Below are 20,044 nucleotides of genomic sequence, written 5' to 3'. Positions count from 1 at the left end.
CTCTTTCAATCCCATAATGCACCACAATAATGAGTGTACACTCAATGGCTAGAGAATAACCATAATGCATTGTGAGGGTTGCGCAGAATGAATTCCCACGTCTTGCCAGAAGATGGCGACCGCAACTATTTTTCCAAACCGCTGGTCCAATGTGGCCACAGCATAATATCATACAGGTATAAATTATTTTTTAACTGATTATTAAATTATATACATGCTAGTTTCAGTGGCAGAGTTCGATTTCGAACACAGCTCATGACACATTTTTTTGTTCAGGATTCTTTGATCAATAGAAATATCAAAACAACAGCAATTGTTTGAAATATTAGATTTTTTTAACAATGTAAAAACCTTTTTGATCAATTTAATGTATCCTTGCTGAATAAAAGTATTAATTTATTTAAAAAAAAAAAAAAAATCCTACTGACTCGAAACATTTGAACGGTAGTGTAGCTGTATATGAAATATCAAATATGTTCTAATTAGCTGTGATTGTGTCATGACTCAAGCATCACTATCACACTGTGAGTGACACAACAGATAAAAACCAAGCATTAAACAAAATGTTGCTTTATATGGCTGATTAGGACATAGACAAGACTTATTACTTGTCGCTTTATCACACTGGGCCGGATTAGGACACGGTGTCACACTTCGAGCTTCAAGTACTAAACCTAAACACTTGTAATCTCTGGTTAGTGTTGATTTCATTGAAACCTCATTTCTGACATGAAACAACCACTGAAAGTGTTCAGTTGAATGAACAGAGCATGCTCTGCACAATTCTCCATAAAGGCTGATGAAGGGTAGAGAACGCATTACATTACACATACGTCACATCTCCTATCCGATCTCATAAGAGGGGCTAATTGAGGAGGTAGTGAAGCATGTGGGGTAAAAAGTGCTGATGGAATTGATGTAAATTTAATTTGAGAATGCTTGCGGTGTTAAATTGGCCCTGTAGTGTCTTCATCTATTTTCTGCTCCTCCAGAGAGGAGGTGTCCACATGATTTACTCGCCACGCTTGGAAGATAAACTTAACGCTGCATTTTCTTTCTTCTCGCAAAAGCAGTATTGAAGGGGTCGGAGCAGAGCGAGTCAGTTTAGCGTTTAAAAACCTGAGCAACAGGTTACAGTCAGAAGATCATCTTCACCTACATCACATTCTCTAAAAATGGCAGATTCTCTCCATAATTATTAGTAATAATTATCACTATTAAAGTTTCATTTTGCTCAAAGATGAAGTATGTAAGAATATTTTATTTTAAAATACATTCTTGTGTCGGCGTCGATAGCCTAGTGGTTAGTGTGCCGACATATGACGCAAATGAGTTCCCGAGTTCGTTTCCTGTCTCAAGGTCCTTTGCCAATCCTGCCCCCCTCTCTCCACCCAATCTGGAAAAAAATACATTCTTTTAACCCAGTTTATTGTTCTATTGTTTACTATTAGTATGCCATTCATAGGTTTACAGTGCCCTCCACAATTATTGGCACCCTTAGTAATTATGAGCAAAGGCGGCTGTGAAAATAAATCTGCATTGTTTATCCTTTTGATCTTTCATTCAAAAAATTCACAAAATTCTAACCTTTCATTGAAGGAAAACAGTTGAAAGTGGGGGGAAACTCACATTATGAAATAAATGTTTTCTCCGATACATGTTGGCCACAATTATTGGCACCCCTAGAAATTCTTATGAGTAAAATATCTCTGAAGTATATTCCCATTCATATTTACATTTTTTAGCACACCAGGGTGATCATGAACATGAAATTGTCCAGCCATGACTTCCTGTTCCACAGGAGTACAAACATGAGGAAACACATTCCTTATTTCCTTAATCATTCAAACTAAAAAAGGAGCTTTTTGGCAGCAAACCCACCAGATGGGTTTGGTGCACACAGGGGTAAAAAGTACCCCATGCCCACGGTTAAATATACTGCTGGATCTTTAATGTTGTGGGTCTATTTTTCTGCTGGAGATCCTGGACATCTTGCTCAGATTCATGGTATCATGGATCCTATCAAATACCAACAGATAAAAAATCAAAACCTGACCGCTTCTGCTAGAAATCCAATAATGGGCCATGGTTGGATCTTCCATCAGGACAATGATCCAAAACAAACATCAAAACCAACACAAAAATGGGTCACTGAGCAGATTCTGCCAAGGCCATCTCAGTCCCCTGACCTGAACCCTAAAGAAAATGAGTGGAGTGAACTGAAGAGAAGAAGCACCATCATGGAGCTGGAATCTGAAGGATCTGGAGAGATTCTGCATGAAGGAATGGTCTCTGATCTCTTGTCAGGTGTTCTCCAAACTCATCAGGCATTATAGGTGAAGACTCAGAGCTGTTATCTTGGCAAAAGGAGGTTGCAAAAAGTTTTGAATAAAAGGGTGCCAATAATTGTGGCCAACGTGTTTTGGAGAAAAACATTTATTTCATAATGTGAGTTTCCCCCCACTTTCAATTATTTTCCTTAAATAAAAGGTTATAATTTTGTGAATTTTTCGAATGAAAGATCAAAAGGATAAACAATGCAGATTTATTTTCACAGCTGCTTTTGCTCATAATTACTAAGGGTGCCAATAATTGTGGAGGGCACTGTATCTCACCCAAAAGTGTAAACACTGAGGCCCCCAGGTACCATCTAAACACTGGGAGCAGTCTGCTCAGATCTGTCAGTCTCTTTCCAGTTCAACCTATAGCAAGAGTTTGGGGCGTGGATACTGTAGCAGGCGGAGCCAGAGGGTGTTTAGCCACTGTGGGACCACCATGACTGACATGTTATAGTGGAAAAGACATTCAGCTTTGGGTACAGGAGTCTTCAAAGATTAAACAGGTCATGAACACTATCAGGGCATTGTGATACAACACGCTACAATACAACATTATGTGTAGTGAAGGCAAGCTAATAAGAGCTGTGCATGTAAACCTCTCTCCCCTGGCCTCAAGATGTGCGATAGCGACTGATGCTAGAGACTGCGGTCTTTAACATCCTTGTTAGCGTGCCCGCCTCCCGTGCCAGAGACACCGGTTCGAATCCTGCTAGAAGCGGGTCGAGTAGGACCAGTTACATTTGATTCTGTGACCCGGATGGGAATGAGGTATAGGGGGGCTAGTAATAGCTGTGCATGTAAACCTCACTCCCCTGGCCTTAAGATGCGTGCTAGAGACTGCAGTCCTTGTTAGCGCTCCTGCCTCCCATGCCAGAGACGCCAGTTCGAATCCCACTCGAGAAGGACCAGTTACTCATGACACATAGCAACACAGCTAAAAGTAGTCCTAATATGTTGGACCTATTATTGAAAGTAGCCTACTTTTACCAGTTGAGACATGCCTTCACAAGCAACCTTATGAGCTGTATTTGTGATATTTGAGTTGGGGGTGGCAGGGGCTTTTGCAAAATGTGCTGTATTTTTGTAATTCTGCTAGGTGCCACTAGTGTTGCAGAAACTCCATACTTCATCTTTAAAGACATAAACAATAAAATGCTATTATTTTTCAAAGAGCTCACCTATGAGGGCCAGAGGTGGGAGCTTGCCAACATATTTCCCCTTGTCCAAGACTCTCTCCCATTTGTAGCTGATCGGGTCAGAACCATCTGTGGACTTGCAGCTCAGTCTGACATCACTTCCTTCTAGCAGACGACCCTCCATCCAACAGCGTGGCTTGGACGGCTTCACTGCATGTTGCAAAACAGACAAAACACACATGGTAAGGTAAACATTACATCATGGTATGAGTTATCTTATATTGTTATATAGGTATTTTAGCAAAGAATTTGTTAATATATAACAGTTTTTGATAATCCAATGAATTTTATATCACAATACAGGTATTTTAGCTAGAAATTTTACAAAAAATGCCCCTATATGTTATTGGGTTAGTTCACCAAAAATGAAAATTCTGTCATTAATTACTAACACCTCATGTTGTTCCAAACCCGTAAGACTTTCGTTCTCTCTTTTGCAACACAAATGAAGATCTTTTTTAATGAAATCTGAGAGATTTCTGTTCCTCCATGGAACGCTACGCAACTGACACTTTGACGCTTCAAAAAGTTCATAAAAAGATCGCAAAAGTAATCCATAAGAATTGAGTGGTTTAGTCAAAATATTCAGAAGAGACACGATTGCTTTATATGCTGAACATATTGAATTTAGGCTTTTATTCACATATAAACATCGATCAACTCACACAGTTGTGGTTTGCTGGTGGTTTGACGTACAGTACGAGAACCAATGAGGTTCATTCTTGTGTGTTGCGCAGCACGTTTGAGTTCAGTTTGGTTAAGCTTCTGTTTATGTTCTCTGATCAATGTTTATATGTGAATAAAAGCCTAAATTAAATCTGTTCATCATATAAAGTGATTGAGTCTCTTCAGAAAATTTGGACTAAACCACTCAGATTTCATTTATAATATCTTGTCTTGTGGGTTTGGAACAACATGAGAGTGAGTAAATGATGACAGAATTTTCATCTTTGGGTGAACTGTCCCTTTAAATAACCACATAGTGATGCATTTTTTTTCTTTTCAGAAAATCCTCTGAATTTAATATCATAATATATGTGTTTTAGCTGAAAATTCAACAAATCATTGGCTTATATATTAAATAACCAGGTAGTAATGCATATCTTTGGATAATCGAGTTAAATAAATATTTTACAAATAAAAGATATTCCATCTAGACATCTTCAGTTGATTATTTGCTTTGTAATTCAGTTGATTAATTAATAAATAATTTAAAAAATCATAATATCATAATATAATATGTATAACAAATCTTGTGCTAAAAAGCTGAAACACTTTTAAAAAGTTTAAATATTAAAAACAGTAAAACTAATTTTGGGACGAGCAGTTTAATGTATGTAAGTAAAACCAGATCTGTACACTCACACATGCACTTTTACCCTTTTTGCATCATTTCCCATTTAGATCTGTTTTTCCTCACATCATGAACCTTTTAAAACTCAGCGTGATGCCAGCGAGCTCTATAACATGAATCTGTAAAACAACCCGTTCACCATTCGGTCCTCGACCCCCCGCTCCTGCCCGCCCCTGCCCACCCCTGCCCACCCGGCCATCAGCATCTGCTCCTGCCGCCTCTATCTGCTGAGCCAGGACAATTCTGCCCCGGCACTCGCGGGGGGGGATGCAATTACAGCCGCTGAGTGGGATGCAGGTCCCCTCCATCTCCAGACTCTGTCAGGATCACTTACTGCGCATAGAGTAAGCTGCAGTTGCATCCTTTGCCAAGCCATTATCTTTGTGTTGAACAAGACAAATGCTAATGTTTGCCCCTCGGAATCGAACGTGTCGTTTGAAAGCTACGGATCATTTGTACAAATGCATGTGTAAATTTGTGGCGCTCTTAAATGTCTTCATACAGCTGGCGAAGCAGTTAAAATGGAATGAGGGAGTATAGAAAGAAACATTGGGGGAAAACAGACATATAATGTTTCTATGCAGGAAGAAGTGTTTATTCAACACGTCCTCATAATAATACATGTTGAATGAGTAACTAAGACTGATTTATGTGTATTGGAAGTTCAACAATAGTGTGTCCTATAAATTATGTAGATATGTACATGTTTTTTTCTTCCATGCTGTCATGCATAACGTGTCGTTCTTATAGTCACACAGTCGCCGAATGTCATTTCACGCCAAGATTGAGGCACAACTGGCGCACTATGCCCAGTGACAACATCCTGGTGCTATTTTTGTACCCCTTACTCCATGACATAAGCATCTGTCATGTCTTTATCGTTCCCCAGGCCTACAAGGGGAGTTAATTAAAGCCAAGCCGCAGGGCCAAAGACTCACAGAGCACGATGAGTTTGACTGTGTTCCAGTAGTACTTCCCGCCGTTCTTGACCTTGCAGATGTATTCTCCGGAGTCGGTGAGCGAGAGGTCACTGATCATGAGCGAAGCATCACCCTTCAGATAGTCGCCCGCTAGGGACAGCCGCCCATCTTCGCTCTCGTTGGGGGCGTAGATCCGACCCCCAAAGTACGTGATCAACTAGTGAGAGAGGAAACATTCAGCGAATTAATAAACACTGCTTTGATTAAGCTTTTGAAACTCTATGAGCTACAGGCGAAATCCAGTGAGGGTTGAGTCACGCCTGCAGTAGGAGTCTGCTAAACTCTGATGTCACTGTGAATCAGGCCTTTGTTCACTTGGTTATATTTGTCTTTCGGTGTCCCTGATACTCAACTTCATTTTGTGAAGGAGTGCTAAAGCTATTCTGCTGCACTTTTCACTGATAAAATGGTCACACTTTAGATCAGGGTCTAATTCTCACTATTATCTATTGACTACGACTTTTGCCTCAATAAACTCCAAATTACTGCTTATTAATACTTAGTAAGGTAGTTGTTAAGTTTAGGTATTGGGTTGGATTAAAGGGTTAGTTCACCCAAAAATGAAATTTCTGTACTCGCCCTCATGTTGTTCTAAACCAGTAAGACCTTCGTTCATCTTCAGAACACAAATTAAGTTATTTTTGATGAAATCCGTGGGTTTCTGAACCACACATAGGCAGCGACGTCACGTCTGACGTGATTTTTGCTTTGTTTTTGCACACAAAAAGTATTCACGTCATTCCATAACGTTAAGGTTGAACCACTGTAGTCACATGGACTATTTAAGTCAATGGCTACCGTCAACATTCTTTAAAATATATTCTTTTGTGTTCAACAGAAGAAACTTTGGAACAACATGAAGGTGATTAAATGATGACAAAATTTTCATTTTTGGGTGATCTATCCCTTTAAAGGGCTACATGCCATTTAGAAAAATAGCTCTGAAATGATTCGTCACTGGCAGGAAGTTCAATCGGCAAAAGGTTTGGCCCCTTCTTGTCAGATATATTGTGTCAGGAAGGACCTCAGGGAGCAGCTAGAGCCATGGCCAGATTAAAATGTAAAACTTGTCCTCGGGCCAATTCCACATCATTAGGTCATAAAAGTAATTGTTGGGGGTGATACGAGGCAAACCAGTGACATATTAAAAGCGAGCAGTTTTTACAGTTCTGATTGCAGCACCAGTTGATGGTGCAGTTTACAGAAAGACAACCCTTCCCATCATCGCAGCAAAAAAGCACTGCACTGCAGATCAGGCACCGTGGCGAACAGCGAAGGCCAGCATCAGCAGCGCAATGTCGCAGTGGCGGGAGATCAGACGCACACACTCACCACTGTCTGCCGGGAGCTGGATTTATGCAGCATCCATTCAATGTCCAGCAGGGAGATGTCGGCTTGCCACAGTTGATGGTGGCAAGGCAGTGTGGCATTGTCTCCGACCACCCTCTTCATCTCCGTCTGGCCATTTGCCTGAAGCACACTCAGCAATACTGTGGAGAGAGAGAGACAAAGAGAGAGAGGAGGAAGCGTTAAGGCCCGATGCCAGGGAGAAGTTATAGAACGGAAGGGCTTTAGTTGGCTTTACTGCAGGATGCAGAGGTAGACTGGGGGTTTTAGCGAGGGGCATCAGGGATATCATGCGACTGATCCACTGCGCTCACACGCACGGGCGCAGCGGCACGGCTTTCATCCAGAGTACAGAGGAGATGATTCAGGCTAGAGGCCAGAGGCTCCATGGAGACAATCACTGTTATATTCTCAGATAAATTCCTGGAATTGGACAATGGTTTAACAGCTAAGCGGCCACTTTTCACACTGAATAGGAAATCATCTCAATAACGCAAGGGAGGGAATGGACTATTAGCGATTGCTGGAGATGAAGAAGGCCGTGCTTCTGAATTTATTGAGGTTGAAGCATTTTTTCTTTTAAGTCAAGTTACATTTTTTTATTTAAAGGATTAGTTCACTTCTAAATTAAAATTTCCTGATAATTTACTCACCCCCATGTCATCCAAGATGTTTGTCTTTCTTTCTTCGGTCAAAAAGAAATTAAGGTTTTTGAGGAAAACATTCCAGGATTTTTCTCCATATAGTGGACTTCACTGGGGTACAAGGGGTTGAAGGTCCAAATTGCAGTTTCAGTGCACCTCTACACGATCCCAGATGAGGAATAAGGGTCTTATCTAGTGAAATGGTGTTCATTGTTAATTATTAATTGTTTGTCTAGCGAATTCTGTGGCGTTTGACTTAGTCTTTGCACGTTCACTTTGTATACACTGGATCGGTACTTCCGCCTACATCACGCGTGACCTTTCCAATGATATTACGTAACGCGTGGCGTATCGCAGAGCAGTGTAAGACGAGCATTTGTTGTTAAAAAAATATATAATTTTTTTTAGAAAATGACTGATCGTTTCACTAGACAAGACACTTATTCCTCATCTGAGATCGTGTAGAGTCCTTTGAAGCTGCACTGAAACTGCAATTTGGACCTTCAACCCCTTGTACCCCAGTGAAGTCCATTATATGGAGAAAAATCCTGGATGTGTTCCTCAAAAACCATAATTTCTTTTCGACTGAAGAAAGAAAGACATAAACATCTTGGATGACATGGAGGTGAGTAAATTCTAAGGGAATTTTAATTCTGAAGTGAACTAATCCTTTAAAGCAGCTTCACAGTAATAAACAGGAAAATAACATAAATTTCACCAAATATGAGACAAATTCAACACAAAGCTCTACAAAGACCATAGTGTCATTATTCAGCTCAATCAGTTCAGTTCAATAACTGTAAAGTTCATCAATTATGAAATGAGTTCGATTCAGCTATAAAAGCAGCTCTACAGACGACAATAATGTCGTTATTCAGCTCAGTTTAGTTCAATGTTGATTCAGTTCAGTAACACTGTTGATGTTGCAGAATTCATCAATTATGAAACGATGTCGATTCAGCTATAAAGCAGCTCTGCAGAAAACAGTGGAGTCATCATCCAGCTCAATCCACTTCAAGTTTTGTTCTCATCCAATTAGACATGTGCCGGTATACGATAATGAACATGCACAAAATTGTTATCGTGGGCACTTCAAAATTCCGTGACTAATTATTATGAATTATTTTTAATGCATTTTAAAAATACTTTTCCTATCAACTGGTTAAAGTGCACAACACCGCTGTATGCTGCATCAAAGAGGCATGCGTGCACAAGCCCAACACGGATGAGAAGCACATGGAAGGAGATGCGCTAAATGAAAAACCAAGTTCTCCTCTAGCCAAATGAACGAACACGGTCAAATTTTGTCTCAAATACTGATTTGTGGGCATATGGAATCTGTGCTAATCTGTGCTAAAACCCCAATTTCCTCCATTCTAAACCATCACAGCCTCCCAGCGTTTCCCATCACGATACATTTTCCGCTCATCAAGTGATAAAATGCAGAGAGTGGACGTCCCACAGCGATGCTACTATACTTTAACACCATTTGCGTTTGAACTTCTCTACAGTAACACAGGGAGGCAGCTAAATGAAGGCCAAGCTAATTAATTCCCAGCATGCATTCTGATTGCAGAAATAATGCCCGAACAGCCAGATGACAACCAGACAACTCTATACCTCAGCCATATGCAACACCCTTATGCTTGAATAATCCTGATAATGTGAGACATATCATCAAATATCTTTGCTTTGGGCAATGATCAGAATTGAGCACACTGTGTACTGCTTTATAAAGACAGAGAGAGTGAATGTTTTAAATACATTTATTTCACATTTTTAATTCAGTTTTGGGGTAAATGTCTTCACTTTTGGCAGACTAATCAAATAATAGTTAAGGAGGCGGTTCATATCGCTACTGGTTCATTTGTCACACTAGAAATAGAAGGTTAAACCATTGCATTCAGTATTTGACAAATCTAGTAGAAATCTTGACAACTGGGTATTTAAAATATACATACATACAGCATACTATTTTCTTTAAAAAAAAGAAGAAGAATGTTGCATGACATTTCAAACATATTCAAAGTGCCATATCTTAAAAAAGAAAAGAATCATACCATAATGGTCATGGATGTTGGACTGGAAAAAGGAAAAAATGACTGTAAAGCTGTAAAGCTTCATAAAAAGCATAAATTACTACTTTGACAGGATGTACTCAACGTCATAGCTAAATGTATCTTTTATATCTCAAGTATTATCACTATAATTACCAAAAATATATATCAAATTCGAAATCTAAAAATATAGAGTCTGGTCTCATTAAAACACTTTACCTTAATTAAAATCAAAATACTGTTAATTATCTGAACTATGCAAGTGGAACATTTCATTTTCTCCTCTTAATATGGGATGACGTCGTACCATCTGATATTTTAAGACCATCAAAGAGACTTTTTTGGCTGTTTATTCAGCAAAAGTGTCTATCTTGGTATTAAATGGGTTAAAATGCAGGCCAGCAAAACTGGGTTCTGATGGAAGCAGGTGAATTCTGCAGGCAGCAGCTTTAATATGGGACACACTACAAATGATCAGGTTGTTCTTCAAAGGAAACGATAAGATCAGATAAATCCTAATCCGCATGGCCTCGCGGTGTCGTGGAAATCCGTCTTTGAAACAGTAAATTCATAGAGATCTGGCATTCGCTGCCTCGAAGTTAAGATTAAGAGAATGATATGTAATTTACAAAGGTTTTAAAATAAAGTGCTGCTTTACCCAGCTGTCCAATCACAGTGGAGGAGGGGCGGGACAAATACAACACCGACCAACCGCCACATTCTGCTTGTAAAACATCAACAGATGACAACAAGCATAAAAATGGAACAAAATAATTTAAACCAAGAGCCAGACAAAATACTTTACATTGTATCAACATTTTTATATAGAAACAATACAGAAACAGTGAAATGAGATACTAGTGACACTACCGCGGATATTCCGTATCATAGCAAGAAAAGCATTGCTCTGCCAGAACGCTCTCAAGCGCCTCCAGCTAGCGTGTCTAGCATTTTCGGCTGGCTAAAACACTTTGGTGGACATGCGGCCTAAGTAATCCATTCTGAAAATAGTCTCAGGCTGGTTCAAGATAGTCATGTCAACCAATCATGAGTCACTTTAACAGAGTGCGCATGCTCAGTGGTGTACAAAAGCATTTGGGAAACACACATAAAGAAGCATTTCTCCAGACGTACTAAACCAGTTTAAAAGCTTTGAAGCACACATCCATGCGACTATTTTTAAACCGTAAGGAAGGAGCCTGTGGACCAGGTCATGTTAAGTTCTCAGCTGGAAAAGGCTTGGATGAAATGGCCATGTTAATGCCTGCAGAGCGAGAAAGGCTGAGTGTTCATCTCTCATGTTCTGCCTCTCCTGTTCTGCCATCAGCTGCAGCTTGAGATTTTCTAGCCCCTTTTGGCACACGGTGGCTCAGGCTGGGGGGAAAGAGAGTGAAAGAGCGGCTCATTAACAATAGGAACCAAGCAGCTTGGCTGAGATGCACCAAAAGCTGGTGGAAAAGCAGATTTCTATGAAGATGCCCTAGGGGGAGTTGTGCTCCAGTAAATTCTCCTCCCCACAGATCACAGCAATCTTATTATAGAGCAGCCAATAGCACACATCACATCCATATCCTTCAAACTGTCCAAAGACATGGTACATAGCCTTCCCTATCTTTACATGGCACTTGGGCTTCGCCACAGGAAAGAGTTGTGATCTACCACCCAATAGCAACCTCCACACTTCCAGCAAGAAGAGGGTAAGATCTTGCAGATAAGATCTAATTAAAGGGGACCTATTAAGTCTTTTTTCAAAGTCTTGATTTTGGGTCTACTAAAACAGATTTTCATGCTTGACTTTTTAAAACAAAATCACACATTTTACATTGTTGCAGCACCTCTCTTCCCAGTCTGTCAGTAACACTCTTGGGTGAGTTTCCCAAAAGCATCATTAGCCAACTATGGTTGCAAGTTCTGTTGTTATCAGCATAGTTCAAAGAGTCTGCGTTTCCCAAAACCATAGTTCCAACAAACATTCGCAAAAGCTGGAACGACAGCTCTCAACCTGCGGTTAGAAGCATAGTTTCTTGTTTGCATTACATGTCATTTTAATAATCCTTATCTTGAGCAAAATAAGCAAGCTGACATTCAGTACTATATATTTATTTTATTTCAAATACATATTTAATTTAAATTTCATCTTTGTAATTTAAGTTTGTCAAGCGATTTAAAGTGCTGTTTTTTTACATGTGCGTACGTGCTCTACTGCGCAAGAATGAACCTATGACTGAAACGGGAAATAAAGCAAAATAACCTGATAATTAGTCCTCAGATGCCATGTCCGTAATTTATCCACCATATTCCTAAGCCCCATGACGCTTTGCGCGAATTATGGGTCTAACTTCCGTTAGGCTGTAAACAGTCAGTGAAAGGCTCGCTCTATGAACACAAAAATACGTTTTTTTTTTTAACGGGGTACAATGAGATGACATTATTCTACTCACCCTTCAACCAACGAACATTAAAAGGACATTCAAAAGTGTAAAAGCATCAACAAGGTACTTCCAACAGACCATGAAAAAGCACAATTCTTTCCACAGCAATAACGGAAGGGTTAAATATCACTGTAGTAATATATATCTGTATATGTAATATACGTTGCCTTAATAAAAAATGTTCATGAACTTAAGCATTGCGTGATACTATTTCAAAGTGATTTCCATCATTTTTACAGATAATAAACTGTATTTACCTGTGAAAACAAACCTGGAAAGAGACGTGAGAATTGAGGTGTAAAACAAGAGATTCTTCGTGCATTCCAGTGAATTATTAATGGGATATATCATAAATTATATCGAGAGAACAGACCACAAATGTGCAGCATATGTTATCCTTTTTCATACTATTACAGCGGTATGCAAAGGGACAAAAGAAAATAATAACGATGATAGAAAGCAGCGACTGAAGAGTTTTTGCCATAAATATTCTTGTTATAACATGTTATGTTAAAATACCAAGCGTAACGTTATTCTCATGATGTCTGTAAATAAAACATGAAAGAAAAATTGACAGCTCATTCAGTCCTACTGACGGATAAGCTTTATTTGTAGGGCAACCCTATGATTTGAAACGATTCGTTTTTAAATGGAAGTTCCCCAAACTGGAAGTGCAACCCATAATTCGAAATGCAGTAGGCTAGTCAGGAATAAGGTGGATAGCAGAAAAATGTGCCATTAATTCAATCTCAAACGGATTAATTAAAATAAGTTATTACTCCACCACCCGCGTGACATCGTTAACCAACATGGCTGAATGACAAATTTGCGACAATATGGTTTCAGGAAACAGTCATGACTAGCTACTTGATTTCTTCAATGGTGCATCATACTATGGTAGTTAAGGAGCGAGTTATGTCGTTGTATGGGAAACGCACCCCTGTTTTAATTCCTGTCTCTATGAAGCCCCTCCTTTTGAAAAGCGCAATGTGATCTGATTGGTTGGCTGGACCAGTGTGTTGTGATTGGTCAACCGCTTCGAGCATGTTTTGGGAATATTACGCCCCTTACCATAACCAACTCAACCAGGCTGTTGTTTTTTGTTGTTGTTGTTTTTTTTTTTGCATATGCCCATATGGGCTGGAATTGTTTTAATGAGAGATATTGTGACATGCACATTCCTGGAACAAAACTCAAGACTACAATCAAAGCTTTTCAGGGAATTCAGAAACAGTGAGCACTGATATAGAGAATAACTCCCTTTTCATGCTCAAACAGCAACATTACACACTAAAGAAAGTGTAAAAAAGCATAAAAGGATGGTGCTTGTATTGCTATAATAAGGGTTAGGGATTCAAACAAACCTCTAATCCTAAGTACAGTGAGTAACTTGTCCCACACCATTTGTGCCACAGCTATTTTATTCCATCAAGTTTCATTTTGCTGTACTACATCAGTAATTAATTCCTACAGCTCTACAGTTGAGCAAAATCAAACCTCAATGTTTCTTCTCCCTTGTATGAGGCTGAGATGTCAGATTCATTTTAGTGAGTCATTTGGCTAAGACGGTTCATGAAATGATTCACTGATTTGCTTCTGTTCATTGATTCAAGTTTCAGCTATATAAACTATGTTTTGTAGTTTCATTGGTTATTTAGTGTTATTTCATATGCTGCAATGCTGCTAGTTGTATACTCAAAAGATATTCCACCCTTAAAAGGGGTAGTTCACGCAAAAATGAAAATTCAGTCAACATTTACTCACCATCATGTCCTTCCAAACCTGTATGAGTTCTTCTGCAGAACTCAAAATTAAATATATTGATGAACATTTGGGTCCAAACAACATTGAACCTCATTGACTTTCATTGTATGGACCAAAAAAATAAAAGAAGAAACAGAAGAAAGTCATACTTTGTAAAACATTGTTTTTTGAATTTCACATTTAATGTGTTACTTTGTTTCTTCGTAATTATTTGAGAAATTTACAGTAAAGTCAGTAAAAGTTAAATCCAACAAATTAAAAAAGTAAATACTACACCATTTTTTTTTTCTTTTTCTTCAGTGAACAGGTTTGGAACAGCATGCCAATCACATTTTCTTCAGAAAATACAAAAATCTAGTTATTCTTTCCTCTTTAACATTACAGTAGAGTCTGGAGTGATGAGGCCAGTCTTTTGATTCAGCAAAGACAGAGGTGAAAAGTGAAAGAATGAGAGAAGGCACTTTGTATTTCTGTTGTTGTGCTCACTCAGCTTTGCTGGAAACTGTAAATGCACACAAACGGGAAGAGGGGGAGGTGGGTTTGTTCTGATGGTGCCTGCTTGAGTGTGTTTGGGGGTTGAGAGAAAGGAGAAAGGCAAGAACATACAGATAAATGTGCTTTACCGTGCAGCACAGCACATGGTTCATCTTAAGCCGATTTACACTGCATTTATCTGTCAAGGTTCGGACATCCTCTTGAAATATTATTCTCCGCCGGCGTTTAAAAGTTTAATATCACACATGAAAGTCTGGCGTCTCATGTGAACATCTTCCTAGAGTGAAACGCTCCACATTAAAGCTGTATTTTATGTCTCTGCTGCCCAGATGAGTCTATTGAGCTATAAAAAAGACAAAGATTGGTGCTGCATTACACCAAGTGTCCAGAAACGCAGCAGTAAATACAAGCGCTCTTTGGCCCAGCGCTGACAGGTCAAGTGCAGGTTCATGGTTCTGCTCTCTCATTCCCACACAACACCAGACGAAAACAGCCTCAGAACACATCTATTATAGAGCAGTGTTTGAAAATGGTTTGGTACTGGAAAGATGCCCGATTGGAAAGATTGACGATTTTTCAAATTAAACTTTATTTTGGGCTGGGCGGCATGACAATATATATCGCGACAACAACAAAGTGTCTATCAATTAGTGATGTCACAATTCTCAATATAACATTGAACCATTCGGTATAACATCCATGGTTCAATACGTGTACGCTTGTGAATTACGTTTAATTTCTCTCTAAATGGCCTCTATGCACGGTCACTTCTGCATTTTTCGTCAGGGCACATATTTACATCCGGTGCTGCACCGAAACCATTGTTCCTTACCTAGAGCTGTCAAAATGACTGAGGAGAAGATGACTTTGTGTTGCTGCTTACAAAAACTTCCCAGGATTACTGTAAATTAGGGCAGCATGATTTATTGCACAATATGGAAAATAACATTGAAATCGTTTTTTGTGCGATTATAAAATTGCAAAGGCTGTGATTTGGGATTTTTTATGCGCAGCTTATCAATGAAGTATGGCTCCAAATGCTAATCCATCTGAAAGCACTACGAGTTTGAGTTGCTTATAATGTACATTTGAAAAAGCAACACGCATCAAACGGCATTTATTAACATCTTGTCCAACAAAAGGCAACATTTAATAACATGTTTTTACTCAAAACTCACTTCATAACGACAGTTGGGCATCCTGTAGTGAGATGATGAGGCTTCTTACACAGAATAAGGCAGTCGTGAGTTTATTAGTTTAATCAATCAAAACGTTTCAACGTATTCAGCTACAGCGATAGTATGATGCCCATAGGGATTTCCTGGAATGATGTGTGTTATCTACTTCTACGGCAGGGCATATTTGGTGTTTCTGTGCAAGAGCGCCCTCTGGCTTTCAGATGGTGAAGTGTTTACTACTGATTACAGAGCCGTACGGCTTTGACAAGCTGCGCATAAAATAATCACTGCCTTTGCCAAATAGCATACAGTTTAATCGCAATAAATCGTGCAGCCCTACTGTAAATGATGTCCATCACATTGTGAGGCTGTCAGCTGTCACACCATCCAGTAACATGGAGAAGGACATTAAACATTTCAAGTTTCATCAACAATGTTGAGGGTGAGTATTACTAGCAAATCTAGCTAATGATGCTGGATAACACCGATTTTACCTTTTACATTGATTTGATCAGCACTTAAATGGTCACCAAAAAATGAAAATTATCCCATGATTTACTTAGCCTCAAGCCATCCAAGGTGTATATGATTATCTTCTTTCAGATTAACACAATCAGAGACATATTTAAAAATAGCCTGGCTCTTCCATGCTTTACAGCCTGATTTCCGGAAACGTTGGAACGTTTTTTAAATTTGAATAAAATGAAAACTAAAAGACTTTCAAATGACATGAGCCAATATTTTATTCACAATAGAACATAGATAACATAGCAAATGTTTAAAGGGAGAAATTTTACACTTTTATCCACTAAATGAGCTCATTCTAAATTTGATGCCTGCTACAGGTCTCAAAAACGTTGGCACGGGGGCAACAAATGGCTGAAAAAGCAAGACATTTTGAAAAGATTAAGCTGGGAGAACATCTAGCAACTAATTAAGTTAATTGATATCAGGTCTGTAACATGAATAGCTATAAAAGGGATGTATAAAAAGATTGTAGAATTCTTAAAAAACAAATGTTCCTAAACGTCAGATTGCAAAGGCTTTGCAAATCTCATCATCTACAGTGCATAACATCATCAAAAGATTCAGAGAAACTGGAGAAATCTCTGTGCGTAAGGGACAAGGCCAAAGACCTTTTTTGGATGCCTGTGGTCTTCGGGCCCTCAGACGACAATCATTGGTTATTTAGTGTTATTTCATATTCTGCATCATCGGCATGATTGTGTCAATGACATTACTAAATGGGCCCAGGAATACTTCCAGAAACCACTGTCGGTAAACACAATCTGCTGTGCCATCTGCAGATGCCAACTAAAGCTCTATCATGCAAAAAGGAAGCCATATGTAAACATGGTCCAGAAGCACCGTCTTGTCCTGTGGGCCAAGGCTCATTTAAAATGGAATGTTTCAAAGTGGAAAAGTGTTCTATGGTCAGACGAGTCCAATTCGACATTCTTGTTGGAAATCACGGACGCCATATCCTCCCTCCTACAGAGGAGGGAGACCTTCCAGCGTGTTATCAGCATTCAGTTCAAAAGCCAGCATCTCTGATGGTATGGGGGTGCGTAAGTTTATACGGCATGGGCAGCTTGCATGTTTTGGAAGGCACTATAAATGCTGAAAGGTATATAAAGGTTTTAGAGCAACATATGCTCCACTCCAGATGACATCTATTTCAGGGAAGGCATTGTGTAGTTCAGCAGGACAATGCAAAACCTCATACTGCATATGAGGCTTCATCGTAGAAGAGTCCAGGTGCTGAACTGGCCTGCCTGCAGTCCACATCTTTCACCTATAGAGAAAAATACGTCAAAGATGACCACGAACTCTTCAGCAGCTGGAAACCTATGTCAGGAAAGAATTGGAGCAAATTTTAACACCAAAACTCCAGAAACTCATAACCTCGATGCCCAGACATCTTCACACTGTTTTGAAAAGAAGAGGAGATGCTACACCATGGTAAACATGACCCCGTCCCAACTATTTTGAGACCTGTAGCAGGCATCAAATTTGAAATGAGCTCATTTTGTGCATAAAATTGCAAAATTTCTCAGTTTAAACATTTGTTATGTTATCTATGTTCTATTGTGAATAAAATATTGGCTTATGTGATTTGTAAGTCTTTTAGTTTTCATTTTATTCAAATTTAAAAAAAGTCCCAACATTTCCAGAATACGGGTTGTATAATGGCAGTGAATGGGGGGCCTGATTTTGAAGCCAAAAAAAGTGCATCCATTCATCATAAAATATCTAACTAAAGTTATATATTAAGCACAATAAGCCTCAAACAAAAACTCTTTGAAGCCCAAACTGTGAAAAAGAAAGCCACCACTCTCAGACAGCATCCGATCCTAAATTCAGTTCTCTTTCACGACTTTGAGATATTCATCGGACATGACACACAGTGATCACCTCAGGGAGACATTCGGCTCAGGAAAAAGTCTGATCTAGATCAGCTTATTTGTTGAGCTCACCTATATTTCCCAATCAAATATTTAGCATAAATGCTATTTTGCCTATATTCTGGCGTGTGGATGTGGTGTGAGGTGAGGAATGTTTCTTTCCCATTAAATCCCAAGCAATTCTTTCCAGTGACTGCAGGCAACACTTTGATGGCAGGAAGAATACTCTAATCCCTTCCTGCTGCTGATGAGATTCCAGCTTGTGGCATCAACACCCGTGAACGCCATACCTGATGCCCTGGTACCCGCTACACTGCCATGCAATCCACAGGGTGCTTGGTATACAAAAAGAAAAGAGGGCACAACAAAATGCTTCTTGAGGCAGGGATTCGACTCCTCTCTGGTCTTCAGCTGGGCCACTGGAGGCTGATGAGAATCTCATTTGAATTGGAGGTGTTCAAGCAGGCAATGACACCCATGTGAAAAAGCTCATTATCTCCAGCTGAACACCGCACGCGTCAATCACTCTTGGTGACACGCAGAGAAAACAACACGATCATCTGCCTGTTATTCTAACTGTTAGTGCATGCTGAACACAATGTGACAAGGACCACAAGGAACTGAGTTTTATATTCAAACTTTTGCCGTATAAGCTACAGTAGGTTACCTGACACAGTAAAAGCTTCATGCACTCTCTTTTAATCCAAATTAACATGGCTCTGCATCATTCCTGGGCTTTCCGTTGTCACATGTAGTAACACTTCAAATATTAGCATAAAATTTGGTTCAGCTTATTTTGGTCCAGGGCACTCACTTAGACAGTTGATGTAACGTGACTAGCCAGTGATATTTAGAGGTGGCTAAATCTGAAATCAGAGGACTAGCTTGAAAATATTTATTTGCTTTTAACTGCCTCAAACCAAATTCATGAATAATAAAACCATTTATTTGCGCACACACTATCAGCATTGCACCTGATTCACTAAAGAAATAATGCAAATTATGGAAATGTTTGCAAATTATGCAAATAACAACAATAATAGTATGGTAATGCCACAGATGCACCTATTAGGCACCTATTGTAATCGTTGGCTTTCTTATTATTATTCTGTTTCTGTTTCTTCCACTCTGGGGGTCTATGGCAGAAACGGTTGCAGGAAAGTTATGAAATTTGGCACACAGAACTGGGACAGAACTGTCCCAACATTAACCACACTAATTCAGTTTCTAAATAAATCCCTCTAGCGCCATCACCTGTCCAAATTTTCATTCATGTTTATGCTAATAACTTTTGAACCATAAGGGCTAGAAACAAAAATCTTTTTTTTCCTCTGATTTCCTGATCCTACTTTTTCGTGTCCTAGATGGTTTGTACAATTTTCACCAAAATTATACCACATCATCTTCAAATGATGCTGACAAAAAGTTATGGAATTCAAGTTGCTTCATGAAACTGTTTTCAAATATGAATTTTATGTAGAGTTCACGAAAATAGACTCAAAGCTGTATCTCCACAATGCTTTATCATATTCAGACCAAACTTGGTACATATCATCAAAAGCATGACCTGAGGAAATATGTAGATTTCGGCATAGTGCCACCAAGTCTTCCGGAGATATGAAAAATGGCTATTTTTGCTTAGAACTCCTGAACGGTTTACCCCAAAATCATAAAATTGGTCTGATTAGATTCAGGAGCGACATGCCGAGTCGAGTTAATAATAATTCATTTATAGTTAATTTATTTATAATTTTAATACTTCACCCAAAACTGAAAATGATCTCGTAATTTACTCACCCTCAAGTCATTCTAGGTGTATATGACTTTCTTCATTCAACCAAACACAATCTGAG

The 20,044-nt window shown here is 39.1% G+C and overlaps 1 protein-coding gene across 1 annotated transcript in view; it reads right to left on the bottom strand.

Moving 5' to 3' along the window:
• LOC125262292 (CXADR-like membrane protein) overlaps window positions 1–20,044 on the bottom strand; it is an 86,756-nt gene that overhangs the window by 9,454 nt on the left and 57,258 nt on the right. The window contains exons 3-5 of the mRNA XM_048180965.1: window positions 7,202–7,359; window positions 5,828–6,026; window positions 3,518–3,685 (exon numbers count right to left, since the gene is read on the bottom strand). Coding sequence (XP_048036922.1) covers window positions 3,518–3,685; window positions 5,828–6,026; window positions 7,202–7,359 — 525 coding nt within the window. The remainder of the gene's footprint in view (window positions 1–3,517; window positions 3,686–5,827; window positions 6,027–7,201; window positions 7,360–20,044) is intronic.

This window comes from Megalobrama amblycephala, linkage group LG2 (genome assembly GCF_018812025.1).
Source record: "Megalobrama amblycephala isolate DHTTF-2021 linkage group LG2, ASM1881202v1, whole genome shotgun sequence".
Lineage (NCBI taxonomy): Eukaryota > Metazoa > Chordata > Actinopteri > Cypriniformes > Xenocyprididae > Megalobrama > Megalobrama amblycephala.
Note: the sequence above shows the minus strand (reverse complement) of the source record. Positions and strands in the feature narration are given on the sequence as shown.